The sequence below is a fragment of the Scaptodrosophila lebanonensis genome, unplaced genomic scaffold (assembly GCF_003285725.1).
Source record: "Scaptodrosophila lebanonensis strain 11010-0011.00,11010-0021.00 unplaced genomic scaffold, SlebRS2 tig00000096-arrow-pilon, whole genome shotgun sequence".
Taxonomy (NCBI): domain Eukaryota; kingdom Metazoa; phylum Arthropoda; class Insecta; order Diptera; family Drosophilidae; genus Scaptodrosophila; species Scaptodrosophila lebanonensis.
The window spans coordinates 898,767-916,676 of NW_022060567.1; the positions used below are offsets into that span (position 1 = coordinate 898,767).

General features: G+C 44.8%; 4 protein-coding genes across 4 annotated transcripts; 2 read left to right on the forward strand and 2 right to left on the reverse strand.

Annotated features, from left to right (window-relative positions):
- Positions 1-1,408: 1,408 nt before the first annotated feature.
- Positions 1,409-5,730, forward strand: LOC115627476 (vesicle-fusing ATPase 1). The gene is made up of 8 exons (XM_030523155.1): positions 1,409-1,805; positions 1,904-1,992; positions 2,056-2,274; positions 2,345-2,490; positions 2,565-3,862; positions 3,926-4,110; positions 4,184-4,342; positions 4,842-5,730. The coding sequence occupies exons 1-8, from the start codon at positions 1,797-1,799 to the stop codon at positions 4,972-4,974; spliced, it is 2,238 nt and encodes a 745-aa protein (XP_030379015.1). The 5' UTR covers positions 1,409-1,796; the 3' UTR covers positions 4,975-5,730.
- A 55-nt stretch (positions 5,731-5,785) lies between these two features.
- Positions 5,786-10,663, reverse strand: LOC115627475 (flocculation protein FLO11-like). The gene is made up of 3 exons (XM_030523154.1): positions 6,911-10,663; positions 6,700-6,848; positions 5,786-6,060 (listed from the first exon to the last, which is right to left on the reverse strand). Exons 1-3 carry the CDS (start codon positions 10,590-10,592, stop codon positions 5,998-6,000), a joined length of 3,894 nt encoding a protein of 1,297 aa, XP_030379014.1. The 5' UTR covers positions 10,593-10,663; the 3' UTR covers positions 5,786-5,997.
- A 1,306-nt stretch (positions 10,664-11,969) lies between these two features.
- Positions 11,970-14,516, reverse strand: LOC115627509 (ubiquitin carboxyl-terminal hydrolase 30 homolog). The gene is made up of 4 exons (XM_030523203.1): positions 14,296-14,516; positions 12,909-14,212; positions 12,383-12,582; positions 11,970-12,307 (listed from the first exon to the last, which is right to left on the reverse strand). Exons 1-4 carry the CDS (start codon positions 14,375-14,377, stop codon positions 12,190-12,192), a joined length of 1,704 nt encoding a protein of 567 aa, XP_030379063.1. The 5' UTR covers positions 14,378-14,516; the 3' UTR covers positions 11,970-12,189.
- Positions 14,517-14,958: 442 nt separating this feature from the next.
- Positions 14,959-17,767, forward strand: LOC115627504 (probable ATP-dependent RNA helicase DDX10). The gene is made up of 2 exons (XM_030523194.1): positions 14,959-15,333; positions 15,398-17,767. Exons 1-2 carry the CDS (start codon positions 15,004-15,006, stop codon positions 17,516-17,518), a joined length of 2,451 nt encoding a protein of 816 aa, XP_030379054.1. The 5' UTR covers positions 14,959-15,003; the 3' UTR covers positions 17,519-17,767.
- Positions 17,768-17,910: the final 143 nt, after the last annotated feature.

Consider the following 17,910-nt stretch of genomic DNA (forward strand, 5'->3'; position numbering starts at 1 on the left):
TGGCAGTTTCTTATTGCTGCAGCTTGTTTTTAAAAAAATACTTTTTGTAGCCGTTGCCAATATTGAGACCGTATAGTAAAATATACAATGAAATGATAATATTTCTCTTTAGAATTTTAAAAATTTGACTGAAATTGGGAGATTATACTTTTAAAAATGTTCTTATTTTTTATTTCATTTCGAACTTATAAGAAAGTCGAAGCCGAGTGTCTGTTAAGAAGTTTTTATTTACCTGCTCCATTTGCCCAAACCGCTTCTGTATTTCCAACAGTATAATTCCACTTACGAAGCTCTCGGATGGCAGCACAGCTTTGTTAACAAGTATAGAACTTAACTATTCCTTTTATTTTTGTAATTAGTGGTTTGACAGATTCAATATGCAATGCACATTTAGCTACAAGGTTGAGCGTGTGCGCTACAAGCGGAGAGTGATTTTGTCATGTTTGCTGCGTTGTCTGTCACCACAGCCGTAACATTATAGAGCTGAATGCCTCACTCTTCGCAAACAACGGAAAGTGTGCTGCCTATATATGCTGCTCTGTTAATTCGGTCACACCAATATTAATGGAGACGAGTTCCAAATCTCTTTCAAAGTGGACCGTAAAAGTGGAATGATTTGTATATCATTTCCAAAATTTGGGTGGACAATAAACATATGCTCCAGAATTACCTAAATCCTTCTTCTTCCACCATTAAAAAGGATTTATCATTTTTAACCACCCAGTATGAAAGACATTTATTAATCTGATTTGCCTTATCACCACCTATTAGGCAGGACCGCAAATCAGAAAAACTTTTTTCAATTGCAGGCTGTACATTCAACCGCTCCTCAATCGTTTCGCCTTTGTGAGTCGTTTTCACGTGTGCGTTTAGTTTGGTTGTGTTACCAGCCTTTTTCACTATTTTTTTGCAAAAGTTGCATCGAGCAGATACCGAATGAATTTTTGTGAAAATTTCCCAAATTTTGGCTTGCTTTTGGGTGATTCTGTAAGAAACCAACAAAAAAGTATCAATAAATTTTGTGATTTAGGATTAATTCTAAGTTACAAATGTTAAAATAAATAAATAAATAAAGTATCAATAAATATTTAAATATATACATAAAGGTTTAACATAACTTGAAGTGCGCAATCAAACAAGCTTCACGAAGTACATACATAAAAAGCGGGGAAAATAATGTAACAGATTCGGAGATATATCGTAATAAAAATAGGATTTTACTTAAATTTTCCATCCTAATATCGATATTATATCTATGCCCATCCCTACTCACCACACTTGAATGCTCACCACGATGCTTAGGTGGTATTTGTTTTGGTATCTTTATGGAAACTACACTTGTACCTTTTCACTCTCTGTGGCTCTGGTCACATTGATACATCAAACGCGCGTAGAGAGATACGAGAAATCAATAACGGTACTTGCCATAACAATCCCAATCAAAAAGCAAGCAGCTTGTTCTTGCCAATACAAATGAGCTGAGCATCCAACACCAATATTTTTCGTAAGTTCTTGAGAACTAGCGATGATATAGACATCAATTAAAGTCAAGTGAGACGAAATTTAAACTGCTGTGACTACGAAGCGAGATTCTTGAATCGATAATCCGCAGCAATATTTAGTAACGGGCACAGGCGGTACTGCGCAGACCTTGCGCAAACAGGGAGGCTGTAACCACAACAACCCCCAACCAGTAATACGTGCACATTCCTGCACACAATTGTTACTCTACGTAAACGTTACTTTAAAAGGACAAGAGCACCTGCAAGGCAGATAAATATAGAAAATTAAGAAACATGTCTTACGTGAGTTGTCCCATAAATGTTACATAAATGTCAATTAGCAGGTGTTAAAACTGATAACCTCTTACATACCGCCACCCCATCCACCGCGCACTGCGTAGCGTTTGAAGGCCACCAAATGCCCCACGGACGAGTTGTCGCTCACGAATCGGGCGATAGTCAATGTCAAGGATTTCCCCGACGAGGTCAAGTAAGTAGTTAGCGCTTAAAGCGCCTAGCCTCAGTCAAAAGACTCATGCATTATGTCTTTCAGGTATGCGGACATCTCTCCAGCTGCCGGACAGCACTTCATTTTTGCTCTGGAAAAAACCAACGAGGTGCCCAGTGGCTTTGTGGGCTTCTCGCTGGTGCAGCGGAAATGGGCAATGCTGTCTATTAATCAGGAGCTCGAGGTACGCCCGTACCGGTTCGATGCTAATTCCGATGTCATCACCTCGGTCTCGTTCGAGACTGATTTTCTGCAGAAGAAGACGTAAGTAGGGGGTCTGAAGGCGATTATGTAATGAGTTGTTATGATTATTCACGTGTCCGCAACACCGCAGTGTCACTCAGGAGCCGTACGATTCCGACGAAATGGCTAAGGAGTTCACCATGCAATTTGCTAGCCTCGCGCTAACCGTCGGTCAGTCTCTGGTCTTCAATTTCAAGGACAAGAAGTTGCTTGGTCTGGTGGTGAAGACGCTTGAAGGTACGTGATGAACGGTTATGTTTCCAATTCACATTCACAGTTCACTTTTAACTGCTCACAAACGCTGCCACCAGCTATCGATCCGAAGTCCCTGAGTGAGGGAAAGCAACCGGCCATGAGGAATGTGCGCTTTGGACGTATATTGGGCAACACGGTGGTGCAGTTCGAGAAGGCCGAGAACTCGTCCTTGAATCTGCAAGGCAAGTCAAAGGGGAAGGTGGTGCGCCAGTCGATCATCAATCCGGACTGGGACTTTGGCAAAATGGGCATTGGTGGCCTAGATACGGAGTTCAACGCCATCTTCCGACGTGCGTTCGCCTCACGCGTCTTTCCACCTGAGCTGGTGGAGCAGCTGGGCTGTAAACACGTCAAGGGCATATTGCTGTACGGCCCTCCCGGCACCGGTAAGACTCTGATGGCACGCCAAATCGGCACAATGTTAAATGCACGCGAGCCCAAGATTGTAAACGGTCCGCAGATTCTGGATAAGTATGTGGGCGAATCAGAGGCCAATGTACGACGTCTGTTTGCCGACGCCGAAGAGGAAGAAAAACGTCTGGGCCCCAACAGTGGCCTGCATATCATTATTTTCGACGAAATCGATGCCATTTGCAAGCAGCGCGGCTCCGTTGCCGGCAACAGTGGTGTCCACGACACGGTCGTCAATCAGCTGCTAACTAAGATCGATGGCGTCGATCAGCTAAACAATATTCTGGTCATTGGCATGACCAATCGTCGGGACATGATCGACGACGCGTTGCTTCGTCCCGGCCGTCTAGAAGTGCAAATGGAGATCAGCTTGCCCAACGAGCAGGGTCGTGTGCAGATCCTTAACATTCACACCAAACGGATGCGCGACTTCAACAAAATGGCCGATGACGTTGACTGCAAGGAGATCGCCTCGCTCACTAAGAACTTTAGCGGCGCTGAGATCGAGGGTCTGGTACGCGCCGCTCAGTCAAGCGCAATGAATCGCCTGATAAAAGCCGATACCAAGGTCACTGTTGACCCAGAGGCCCTGGAGAAGCTGAAGGTTAATCGTGCTGACTTCCTACATTCTCTGGAGCATGACATCAAAGCCGCCTTCGGCACGGCCCAAGAAATACTGGACAACATGCTGGCCCGTGGAATTTGTAATTGGGGCCAGCCGGTGGCCAATCTTCTGGAAGATGGCATGCTATACGTACAACAGGCCAAGGCGCCCGAATCCAGTGGTCTCGTATCGGTGTTGGTGGCCGGTCCACCCAATTCGGGCAAGAGTGCGCTGGCAGCCAAGCTGGCCAAGATGTCGGACTTCCCCTTTGTGAAGGTCTGCTCGCCCGAGGATATGGTCGGCTTTACCGAATCGGCCAAATGTCTGCACATACGCAAGGTGCGCCTGCTTTCTCTGATCACATAATATCCATCACATAATGCTAACTTTATGCTCCTGCAGATCTTCGACGATGCCTATCGCTCCACCCTCAGCTGCGTTGTGGTGGACAATGTGGAGCGGCTGCTGGACTATGGCCCTATTGGACCGCGCTACTCCAACATGACTCTGCAAGCTTTGCTGGTATTGTTTAAGAAACAGCCGCCTAAGGGAAGGAAGCTCTTCATACTCTGCACCACCAGCAGACGGTCAGTAGAATGCATAACTTCGGACTCTTTTGCTCCTAATTCTGTCATCGATTTTTTATTTTTTATAAAATAGTGAGGTCTTGGAGGAAATGGAAATGCTGTCGGCTTTCACATCGGTTCTACACGTGCCGAATCTTTCCAGTCCTGAGCACGTAATGGCCGTTCTCGAGGACACGGACATCTTCAGCAAGAGCGAACTTCATACCGTGGGCAAGAAAATGGCTGGCAAGCGGTGCGTAAGACCTACCGACCCCCCCAAAACTGATCCACAGTTCATTCAATTACTTATTTTAATTAAATTGGTTTGCCTATCATTTAAATATATAGTGTATACAGCATTTATTTCAAACCATTCTTTTGAAACCAATTTGTTTTAAGTGCAAAGAAATACAAGCATTTGGTCGTTTTCGAGTCCATGAAGAAAATACAATTTCATTCGTTTTGTTTAGAAATTGAGCCATTTCTAAGGACAATTTAAAAGTTTTTTAATTAACAATTACAAATAACATTGTTTTCGAGTATGTTACATTTTCTCAGGTATCTGCATTGAAATTGTATTTGTACAAAGATTTCTCATCACCATATACTATACACCATATATATTTCATGATAAAACTGTTCAAAATTTAAGATGTCTTTGCTTTCGAAATGAAAGTTTATAAAATTCGGCTCGGATCGAATGCCGTTTCTGTCACAGTCATGGTTTAAACTAATATTATCGTATCTTATAGGGTCTTCATTGGCATCAAAAAGCTGCTGGATCTGATCGATATGGCGCGTCAGACCGAACCGTCGCAGCGTGTCATCAAATTCCTCTCGAAAATGGAAGAAGAAGGAGGCCTCGACATGGTGGCACGCAAATGAGCGGCCCTAGGAATAATGCATATTTATAAAATTTGGCGAGTGCACCGTTTAAAGCAATCTCAATTACTAGGATCTAAGAGGAAGTAGGCCAGGTGCCTTGCGCAGAGCGGGCCGAATTATTATAAGAAACGATCGCCCGAAAAGAAAAAGACAAAATTATCAGAATCGCATAGCAGCTACCCCTATACTATATACCCATATATACCTTCTATATATACAACATATGTACAATAGCATGTTGGGCTTCGCAATATATCTACGAATATCGAATACCCGAAATTCCTTCAGTCACCTCTCCACCCTCCACTCTCTCTTCGAATGTTTCCTGATGCGAGACGCGTACGTAATAAATGTGAGACCTGTGACCTGATTTGGCATAGCGGGTGTTATAAATATATACTATAATGGCAAATATCTGCAGATACATACTATAATTATAAATACACATACATTTAAATAATTATCGCATAGCTGCATTGCCTGCCTCGGCATTGTATTTACAACTAGTTAACAATTCACATATTTTTGTCGTCGTTGTCTTGTCTTTCCTTGTTGATAGATTTTCGTCCTGTTATTATTAATTTTAAGATTCGCTTGGGAATGAAGCAAACACCAAATAAAAATACAAGTCGAGCGTTAATTATACTGATGATGAGTAGTGGCTTGCAAAAGTTTATCTAAATTATAATTATATACTATTAATATTAAATGAAAAAATTAAATCAATATACATACATATACACTATATTTATTGTTAATAATCACAATGTTATCTCGAATTAAAGAAACAAAAAGCTACAAAAACACACTCTTCACTGAATGAACGCTTTTTATTGACAAACAGAAGGAAAAAAGCCATCAATTACAATTATGGAAAAGCAAAAGCCTGCACTGGCATAAGAAATATAACCTGAAGATTTAAACATAATTAGCTCATAAAAAATTTTCAAATAAAAAAAAAAACATTTCGGTGGGAAAATTGGCAGATACGTCGAGGTCGAGTCAAAGTCCTTTTTTTGCTCCTTAAATAACCGTCCGGCTATGGTTGAGCGATAGCTGGCCCTTGCGCACCCGATTTTGTAAACGCTAGAAGGAGGAAAGAGAGAAATGGATAGCCTTAAATCCGTAGCATAGATAAGTAAGCACTCTTCTTTGATAGATATTATAACTTACTTTGATATACTCGTACATAGAAATTAATATACATATATTAATATAATAATATATATAAAATAATGCACTCCCCAAGTGCTCGTGAAATATCTCAGTGAGAATTCTGCTTCTTTTCAAGCATTTGTTTCTTTTGAAGTGCATGTTAAAACGCCAATGAGTGGCGTATATTTCTCGATTCGGTTAGATCAGACCTAAGCTCTTCAAATTTATTTTTAAAATTATTTACCCGTTCTTTCCCTTTAAATGCGAGTCGTATATAGTCTTACCAAAATTCCAAATGCCCCACCTCTGTTACGCTTTCAAGACCTTTTATTAAATTACATAACAGGTTTGATGTCCCTAGCTATTATGGTTTAAAAGTTATCGCTGTTTATACAGACGGACGAATAGACAGTCTAGTCGTGCTGATCAAATAGATATGGTATGTAGGTATATCCTTCCGTTTTTATAATTTCTAGTACACCCTTCCAACCTTCAGGGAATAAAAAACAAGCAATGAATCTTCACCTTGGATTTACTTTAATGCTAGAAACAACATCGGCGCTCTCTTACCCGATTGAAGACATCGCGCATTATGCGATTGTTGCGACGACGTCGCTCTTCGCGCTCCCTACGCTTGGCGGCCAAAACCTCGGGGAGACTCTCGCAGCGTTTGTTCGTTAGAGCCTTCATCTCCTTCGTGCTAAAGACGCGCACACGGGCTGCATGGAATAAATACAAATTATTTCACTGATTGATTAGATGGGGTTGGGAGACCACATACATGTGGGCGGGGGCGGCAGCTCGCGCAGACGCTGATCCAAATGCTCTAGGCTGGTATTCTCGATAAGTTCGTCCATTTCCCGACGACGGGCATTGCGAAGCAGTTGCATCTGATTGAGTATAGCTTTGCGTTCCTTGGACTTTGCGCAGAACTTGGGTCGGGCACGTTGCAAGTGATCCTGCAGGGACAGAGCGTCGCTGGTAAGTTGACAAGCCTCTTCACCGGGCTGGTGGGAGGAGGTGAACTGGAGAACGTAGGCAATGCCACGCGGACGCATCTGGACGCAGTTGATGAGACGTGTGCGCTGACTGCTGCCCAGATGAGAACTCCAGCCAGTGGGATCATCGCCAGCCACATCTGCGTAAGTGGCTGTCGATCCCTGGCGAGGTGGTGCACACTCCGATGGCTGCTGCTGATGGTGGTGCTTGTGATGATGACGATGGCAATGATGGCGGTGTCGCGACTTGGCACCACAAATGTGACGTGAGGCACAGGCGACATCATCATACTGATGGGTCGTGGTTGTGGTGGTTGCTGTCTCTGAGGTGTTGACCATGCCCATGGGTATTGACATTTCCGAGGAGATGCACAGCAGGGATGAGGACGACGTGGTTGATGTGGTTGCGCTTGTGGCAAGGGTGCAGGCTGCGGTTACCTCTGTGGTTGTGGCAGTCGCAGTGGCAGTAGCAATTGCTGCTTGTACGTATGCTGCAGCACACTGGGGATCCCCGACCTGATAATAAACAGCTCCATCATCTATGCAGGTATAGGCGGCACTGGTTAGATGTGGCATTGCATAAGCAGTGGCGGCCGCGGTGGCAGCGACGGCAGCCACGGTCGTTTGGTCATAATGCATGCATTGTGGTTGCTGTGGGTAGACACATTGCTGATATCGCGGCGGCAACGGAAGGCTTTGGTGCTGGTGGTGTAGATGTTGTTGCTGCTGCATATACTGCTGCGTGAATTGCTGTTGCTGCTGCAGACGCTCCTGGTGCTGTTGCAGCAAGGCGCTTAGCTGGGTCTGCTGCTTATTCTGATAATGTTCGATGAACTCTCGCTGGCGCTGCTGAACAAAGGAGCAGACGCTCTCGCTGCCACCGGAGCAACTGTGTCCTGTGCTGGACGTCGGCGTGGCCATTTTGCTGCGCTGCTTTCGGCCTGCTGGTCGATCAGATGGTGGTGACGGTGGTAGTGGTTGTGCTGGTGGTGCCAATGGTGGCGTTGGCTCTGGCGTCACTGGTGGTGCCGGTGGTGCTGGTCTGCGTCCCAAAAGCGAATGTCTTGTTGGCACTGCTGGTGGTTGATCCATTTCGGTCTGCACCGCCTGGTGCTTTGGCACATTTTGTTCACCTTCTGTGGGCGGCGGAAGCTCAATGCATACCTCAACACTGGAGCTAAGGGGCACGGAATTGGCCGAAGTGCTGGGCTGAATCACCAGCGGTTGGCTTCGAATGAGCTCCTCACTTGGCACCGCCGAGCGAGGGTCGCTCTCAATCTGCAACACCTGCGTCGGTGGCTGTAGGGCGTTGCCAAAAAGCAGGCTACGCAACGACTTCAGTCGGTCGATCTCAGACTCAATCCAATCGATCTGCTTGCGCCGCTGTGTGTCTAAGCCGAGCCGTTGCTGCTGTTGGTTCCGCTTTTCCTCGTACTCTATTTCACTTTGCGTCATGGGGTTAAGCCACTCCTGCATGGCCACTAGCTCTGCATCCGTATTACTTCCGGCAGCCGATTCCCGGGCTGACTTTTGCTTCACATTTGTCTTCTGTGTGACCAGTTCGTTGGAATTGCTGCTGGTCGTAGAGGCTGTGGCTGCTTCGGATATAGTGGTGGGGGCGCGTCCACTGCTCCTGCTGCTACTCGTATTTGGCTCTGCAGTCTCATCGGGAATGGTCAGTTGATTGCCACTGGATGTAGCTAAGGCGGCGTTACCAACCTTCGACATTACGGGCTGCTTCTGACACACGGCTGGAGCTGAAACCACACTTCGTTGGTTCAGACCTTCATCCAAGTTCGCTGCCCTCAGCACAGGCTCGGTTTGTCGAGAAACTATATCTGTTGTAGACCTACCAGTTGATGTCTCAACTCCTATTGAAGAACAAGGACTTGTAACTTGCTGCAAGTTTGAAGTTGAAGCTGTCTTATCAATCATCCTGTCTTGGGACCCGGCGCAAGTGGCTTCGTGTACCTCACTGCGATTTCTAGCAAATATATATTGCGTGCTACTGCGACTCTGGCTTTGGCTCTGACTCTGGCCTTGGCTCTGACTGGGACATTTGCTGCTTGTGCTGTTGGCGCTGCTGTGGGAGTTTTGTTTGGACTGACGCAGACTGGCGCTTGTGGCCGAGCCATCACGGCTGCTACTGCTCAGGAGATCCAGGCAAGCGATACGCTTGGCAATGTCACGTATGAGATGCTTCTTTTGGCCGTGGCTAAGGCTGCGCTTGTTGACCAGAGAGCAGAGCAGCTCAATGCCGAGATCCAGATCGCGTTTCGGTGATGATGGGGTTAGCTTGGCAGCTGGCTGCACATTTTCCTTGTTGTCGCTTCGCCGCCTGCGAAGGACTTGCTCAAGTTGGGCCCTATACTCTTGCTCCTGTCGCTGCAGCTCCGCCGTTGAAGTCGGCACGGTTCCAGCGCTTACATTCGAACTGGTGTTGCTGCTGGTGATGGTGTTGGCTGTAGATGGACGCGAGTGGCGATAGTCAAAGCTGCTAGCTGCGGAACTGCTATATCTTGAGGTGGCGCCAGATTCATGCGCCTGCTTGCTATATCGTCGCGTCGACGTCTGTGCCGACTGATTTTGATATTTAAGTAGCGTTGTGTTAGTGCCCTGAGTACAACGACCTGCAATGGCCTGACTAATGGGCTTCGGCAGAGTGCGATCTCGATTGACGAAAGTGCTGGAGGCCAGTGGTGGAGGTGGCGTTGATTGCTCTTGCTCGACCTGCAAGCGATTCAAGTCGGACTCCGAATGATTGACACGACTTACGCAATCACCGTGTTGCTCTGGCAATGCGCCAGCTCCACCTTTGTAGAAGTGATCCTCCAACACCGAACGCTCCAAAGTACTTAGGTTGCTAGTGGATGCGGCTCGCTTATATCCCACATCGGCCGCAGGATCCCACTCGAGACGCTTGTGTGTCTTCAACGCAGACTCGGGAGTCTGTGTATCCTTCGTGAGCATTTTACGCGGCGGCGTCCGCACATCCTCAGCAGATGCCGATGTGCACTGTACCGATTTTGACGTAGATGCTGGTGTTCCATCGGAATCCATAACAATTGGTATTATAAGGGTAGCATCTGTTTTTTCCGACTTGGTTTCCAAAGTACATTCCGTTGTAGCTGCAATGACCGCACCAGCAACTGCAAAGGCAGCAGCATCGGCAGCTGTCGCTTCGGTTTCTTCCACTTCGACCTCAGGCGACGAATGCGATAACAATTTTCCACCCCCAGCGAGGCAGCGGCTGCTGCTACTACGCATGACACAAGAACGCGCGCCGGCGCTATTACTGCTACTCTGCGCGCCAAGGCTGCTGCTGCTTGCCGACGAGAATACCATAAAGCGTTCCAGCTCCCGATCCACGGCGACTTCTGTGAGATATTCTGTTATTTTTGGTGTAAAACGCGAGGTGCGCGAATGCGATCTTGCATTATGTTTTTTACTGTTGTTACTTGACATTTATACCAGATTATAGCCGAAAGAAAAATGAATCGACGCTACGATGTAGCTGTTGTCGTCCGAATCATAAATGAATGTTTGATAAATAATTGAAAACGAAAACAGCTCGACGAAGAACCAGCGCACGGCACTTCCTCGAAAAATACGTGAGTGTGACTGAATAAAGCATATTAAGCTGCTTCAAGTGAGTACACTGGTCAAATCCTTTAGGTGAAGTGTGTACACACTTTTTATTTATATTAAAAGCAGTTACATTTAAATGTACCAACTAGTTCTCCTTCCTATAAATGGGAACACCTCTGTTTTAACACATTTAATATTTAATAATTATTTTATTATATTTTCCGTCTTTTTCGAAAGAAACATAATATACAATATACTAAGATCTTATGACAATATTTGCAAACATTTTAGGGCTGATAGTGTGTATTCGTCAAGAGGCACGAGAATTTTAACTTGGAAAGAGGTAATACATATGTACGTATAAGAACATTTTCATAATCTCGTACAGCCAGACCGCAGTCGCTGAGCCGATGTGTAAGAGTAATACAAATTTGAAATTTATAATCTATACATGTATGTACATATATAAATGTAGAAATATGTATGTATGTAAGTATGTATATATGTATGTATATTCGCTATAGACTCTGAAACCGCTCAAACGATTTTGTTCAAATTTTGTGGCAATATTCGAAATAGTCCCGTGGGTCCTGGATCCTGTGAAGTTTCGTTTCGATTCGTCAAAGCGATCAACCATTGTTTCCTGGCTTATTTCTGCTCATTTTCATTTGTTTGACAGTCACTTTTTCATCGGTTTGTCAGTATTTCATTCAATTGTAAAATCGAATTCTAAATTTGCCACCAAAAAATATGAACGAAAAAAGAGCAGCTACGTACATACATATGTATGTAGTTCTAGAGCCACAGAAACGGAACAAGAAGGAAGACTTTGGCTTTGGCAAATACGTGAAAGAACATCCACATCTAGAGCCATGGAAATAGAAACGGAACAAGAATGGCAGTCGCGGCGCAGCAACGCCAGCCGCATACGCTTTAATATAATGAATAAAACAAAATTGTTGTACAGTTTATTGACTGTTTTATTTATGTTCTCTTTGAACTCTGTATCCTATGGAAATAACGCGCAAACAATTGGTGGTTAGATCTCTACTGCTACATATAGACACCTAAAAGCACACGCAGAGTTTTAAATTCCATTTAGATTGTAAATGCATTTTATATAACAAATAAAGGTATAATCGTAGCTTTCGCTTGCAGGCGAAGCTATTGGTATTGTAGTTGCTGTAGCAGCAATTTTCATCATGAGACCGTTCTGCTATATATGTACGTACTTATTATTAATGTGTTCGCATGTAGATCGTTTAATAGGTATTTATATATAACTATATATGATGAAGGTGTGGTGCGTGTGTCTTTACATATATGGCCACCGTAATAAACATTTTTTAATAAGTATTAGTAATAAAGATTTTAATTTGCATCACCACGCTCTTGACTGCGAAAAATGACTAGCCCCGAAATTACTCCCTGGCCATAGGCTGACTAATGCCTGTCAACTGCGCGGTTTCTAAGTTTAGCGCAACTGGAATTGACGAGGCTGACCTCGATCATAGAACAGTAAATATGCTGGTACGCTTAGGACCTCATCAATGGTAACCTCACGCACGATAGTATCCGATGTATAGAACCAGCTGCGAAGGGTAGTAGTGGTAAGAACGAGTATTATTGAGTGTTGAAGGCGCATATTTATATTCTTTTGGACTTACCGATGTGCGTTGCGCAGCGAACCGCGTCTATAAGTGACGAAGTGTCCATTGTTCGCATCGCCCGAGTGCACAACAACAGCGAGCAGGCGATAGAGGTTCTTGGGGAACATGGCGCCAAAAGCCTCACCAGCGGCACCACCATTGTTCATAGGCAAGCTCGAGGAGTACAGCGACATGGTGGAGCCCCAAGGAGTACCCGCCTAAGCAAATGAAATAAGAACAGATATAAGTATGGACATACCATATAGATATAATAACCTACCACACTGTATACAGATATGAATATTATATATAATATAAAATTTCTTGCATTTTCTACAATCTTTTTATGTACTTTTTAATAAAATGTACGATTAAGCACAATATTTGTTTAAATATTTATCCAGCTTTGTGTCACGGAAATAGTGTAATTGCTGAATAAAGACTTAAACTCACATAAAAAGGGAACAACGTATAAATATTTATAGTTTGCATGCAGTTTTCTGCATTGTTTCAGATGATCGACAGTTGTATTTCGTTGACTTACCTGACTGTTCAGATGTGGCTGCACAAAACTGTAAGGAGCCATTGATAGGCTCTCTGGGAAGTGCACGTAGTCCGTACGCTTACAAATCTGGCCAGTGGGTAGCCACATTGTGCGGCTAATGTGAATGCAAAGGCAAGCTGGGAGCTTGGCAAACGTTACGGATTTGGTGTGCGTGGTAATCTCATTGCATGAGTCGCACTTAACGTCGCTTAAGTCCTCCGAAGTAATATATTCGCTTAGCAAATGACCGAGACTTAGGCCTGATCGTCGTTGAGCCGGCAGATTGAGAGTGATGCTCTCAAACTTATCATAGCGCACTGCAGACTTAGAGGCACAGCCGTTGCAGACAATTTGCGCGCCCATGGCGCCCTGGAAGGGATGCGCCACCTGACTGGGCATCATATTTGACCAGATAGAAACACGTCCGGGACCGCGATTGAGTCGCTCCAATGAGCGGCAAGATGCTGAGACACGACGATTGAGACCCTCACTAAACTGCTGGGACTGCGGCAGACGTGGGCGCGATAAGCGCTCCCCACCCAAAATTGGCGATGCCAACGGATCCATTTCCATGGACTCATTGAGAGCCATTGGATTCTGATAGCCAAATTGCTGTTTCTGTGCAAGCACAGAGGCGCCGGGAGATATTGCATCCATTAGTCCAATACGATCGGCCGCATCGCGTTCACAAACCGAGGCTGGAGAGTCGGGCGTGTGTGCTTCGGAACGCACGAGACGTGTTAGATTGGTTGACTCGTCGTACTCCATGTTGAGAAAATCAGAGAGCATAGCGCTTGATGGCCTATTGGGCTGATCACCAATGCGCTGGCTGGCTCCAGTAATGGCGGTTACATTGGCCTGGCGGTACCCTGCATCAGCACCAGTGCCAATACCTTCACCGTCTTCATTGTCGCCTGGTCCAGGCAACGCATCGGACAAGCAGCCCACTGGCTGCGGTCTCATTGATTCCTCCTCCAGCGACGAAAGCAGCACATGAAATAGCTCGTGGGCATCATGCTCCTCTTGAGGTATGACCCAGCCCAGAGAGTTAAGTGCACGCAGCACAGCACCAGGTGAGTGTGGATCGCCACGCAGTGTCGCATGTGTGCCATTCACCACCTCAAGCGTGTTTAGCATAGAGCTAATGAGACTCTTGCGATCGGGTGAGGCGCCATTGTACAATTGTAGCCAGGCAATGAACTGCGGACAGGCGGCCAGCGCCTGCAGCAACGTGTTGAGGAAGCAGGTCTGTCCAAAGTTATGAAGTCCAGCGATTTGGCCACGCCTCTGACGCAAACGTGATCCTGGGAAGGTAAATATTACTTAATAGGTTCTCCTTTCTATATGCTCACAAAAGCACAGGTCCACAACATGCACCACTACTCACCCGAAGGACCCCAAAATACAAAGGCACCAACTACAGCCGCAACCGTAACTCCTGCAGCCATCAATATCTTCTCACTTTCCATGACGTGGTTGGCGCACAGCTACAGCATCTGTTGGCATTGGCAGCGGACACTTTACGTGCGATTGTTGACAGTTCTGGTGTGGTAGGGGTGATTTTAATTTCCAAAAATTTACATGAGCCTGAAAAAATTCTCCTACAACTGTCTGTCTGTTTTTAATCAGAGATGAGCATTAAGTGAAATGTACCTGCATGTTTGTAACGAGTATCCCGAATTCACAGCTGTAGTCTGGTCACGAGCCACACAAACAAAAGCATGTATGTATATCAAAGGTAACTCCTACATACATACATATGTGTGCGTACACAACAGTTTTAAAAATCCAAAATGAAACATCTCATTTTGTACTTCAGCCTAGTTTTTATGTTATGTAAGCGTATAAAATGGCTGCAATACTGGTTTTCCTAGATGTGTTTTAAATTGATAACAGAAAAAATGGGTGACCATAATCACGGAATGCTTCGTGAGCAGCTGTTTACAAAACTAATTGGAAATCTAATTAACTTAAAAAATACCAAAATTGTATTCATATATATCGCTCATCTCGAATCCAAAATATTTATAAATCGAGTCTATCGGTTCTATCGAGACTAAACGTGTTTTTAAGAAAGGAGTTCCAAGTAAATAAAATGCAGAAACATAAATATAAAGGACCAAGCAAGGGTCCAAGGACCAAAGGTAACCAAAAAAAGAAACCACAGAAAGAGATGTCGAAGCGTGCTGCTTTTGATTTGGAAATAAAAGAACTGCAGGATAGATATAACGACATTAATCCGGACAACATCAAAAAATTTGTCGAATTTCCGCTTTCGAAAAAAACTCAAAAGGCTCTTACTGAAGCCAAATTTATAACTCCCACCGAGGTGCAGCGGCAGAGCATTGGACCTGCCCTACAGGGCAAAGATGTGCTGGGCGCCGCGATTACTGGCAGTGGCAAAACGCTGGCCTTTTTAATACCCGTAAGTAAAAAGACACATGTTGAACAATACACAAATTATTGAAGACTAAATTTTGGCTTTGCAGGTATTGGAACATCTGTTTGTGAATAAATGGTCTCGCAGCGACGGTGTGGGGGCCATCATTATTTCGCCAACGCGGGAATTAGCCTATCAGATATTTGAAACGCTCAAAAAGGTGGGCAAGCACCATGATTTCTCTGCTGGTCTTATTATTGGTGGCAAAAACTTAAAATTTGAACGTACCCGCATGGATCAGTGCAATATTGTGATTTGCACGCCAGGTCGACTACTCCAACACATGGACGAAAATCCTCTGTTCAATACAACCACAATGGAGATGCTGGTACTCGATGAAGCAGATCGCTGCCTGGACTTGGGCTTTCAAAAAACCCTTAACTCAATTATAGAAAACTTTCCGCCCGAACGCCAGACTTTGCTGTTCTCAGCAACACAAACAAATACGGTGGAAGATCTAGCGCGACTAAGCTTACGCGATCCTGTTTATGTTGGATACGGCTCGGGCGAGCGGTTAAAGAATGCCGCCACATCAGGAGCCCAGCTAGCTGTGCCGGAGCTACTACAGCAAAGCTATGTTGTGATACCACTGCACGAAAAAATAACCGTACTGTGGTCGTTTATAAAGAATCATCTAAAGCAGAAGATTATTGTTTTCGTAGCCAGCTGCAAACAGGCCAAATATTTATACGAAATATTCTGCAAGCTGCGTCCAGGTGTAAGTCTTTTGGCGTTGTATGGCACTTTGCACCAAGATCGACGCATCGCCATCTATGAGGATTTTTTGCGAAAGAGCCAAGTTGTTATGTTTGCCACAGACGTAGCATCACGCGGTCTTGACTTCCCAGCCATTAATTGGGTGGTTCAGTTAGACTGTCCCGAAGATGTGTCTCAGTATATTCACAGGGCGGGACGCTCAGCACGAAACAAAACTCGAGGAGAATGTCTCCTTGTGCTTACACCCAGCGAGGAAGACTTCATGATCAATGCTATAAAAGAGCAGCTGAAAGTAGATATACGCTGTGTACAAATTGATTCTAAGAAACTGTTCTCGCCACGCGTTAAAATTGAAGCGTTCTTGGCACAGTTTCCAGAGCTTAGAGCTTCGGCTCAACGAGCTTTCCTGGCCTACTTAAAGTCTGTGTTTCTGATGCGGAATAAACGTTTGTTTAATGTGTTGAGTCTCGATCTGGATGCATACGCACAATCCCTAGGCTTGGCGGTAACTCCACGCGTCAATTTCCTGGAGAAGGTGATGTGGCGACTTAAACAAAATAAACCAATGGTGGAAGGATCTGTGGAGGCTGATGCTACTGCTACCAAAACAGAAACCCCAGCGATAGCAAAAAAGCCACTAATCAAGAAATTTGGGTGGGAGGGCGACGAAGACGAGGAGGATGAAGACTTCATTAAAGTCAAGCGACGTGACCACAATGTTGATGAGGCCCCTAGCGACGACTGTAAGCTCGATGACTTCGTTGACAAGGACACAAAAACCGACGACGACGAAGACAACGACGTTCCTTTGGTGGTTCCCAAACGCGAGAAAGTTGTCACTAAGGCGGCATTAGCCAAAAAGGCAATGAAGAAAAATATTCAAGTCAACTCCAAAGTTAAGTTCGACGAAGACGGCCAAACCCTGGAAGATGAGCGCAATCAAATGAAGGCGCTGGCTGCCACAAAGAAGCTGGTTGTACAGAGCAAAGACGACGATGGAGGCATCGACATTGGATTCTCGGGCAAGCTGCTTGCCGAGGAGGATAAGTATGACAAAGAGCGCTTTAGGGAGCTGGTTAAAAAACGTCACAAGCAGCAGCGGGAAAAACTCAAACGAAAGGCTGAACGAGAGCAGGCGGTGCAAGACGACAGCCAAGACGATGAGCAAGATGGAGACGAGCAAAGCGGAGATGATGAAAGCGAAGGCTCAGTAGACTTGTCTTGGCTGCCAGATCCTGACAAAATCTACAATAAAGGTGCAAATGCATCGGCAGACGTCCGTTCATCAAACAAATCGGGTCATCAATCAAGTGACAGTCACGAGAACGACGAAGACGAAAACGGCGACACTGATGATGATTATGACGAGCCAGCGCTTAAAAAATCAAAGTTAACACAAAAGCTAACATTGATGGATGCAGAAGCCATAGCTGCTAGTCTTTTGGGTACATAAAGAGTTATTTATATATGTATGTATATTCCGTCGTTGTGCTCAGGTAGAAAGTGCACAGCTTATTGTTATTTAAACATGTATGGATTTAATATATGTATTTAACTATATGCTTTGTAATTCCGAAGCACAAAATGAACAGCCTAAGGTTTATTTGAGAAAACAACAACCGCAGACAAGATTTTTTATTTTTTCACACCGCTGTAGAAAAGCAATACATGAAATATGAATATATTGATTACTCGAAACTAATTTAAAGACTTTCATCATATTCCAATATCAACTGCGGGTAGAGATTAATTATGTGTTCGCTTCGCACGGCTTCAGGCTCCTCAATGCCCTCTCAATGCGCACAGCGTAAGACACTCCGTCGAATAACTCAAAACGATAAATTA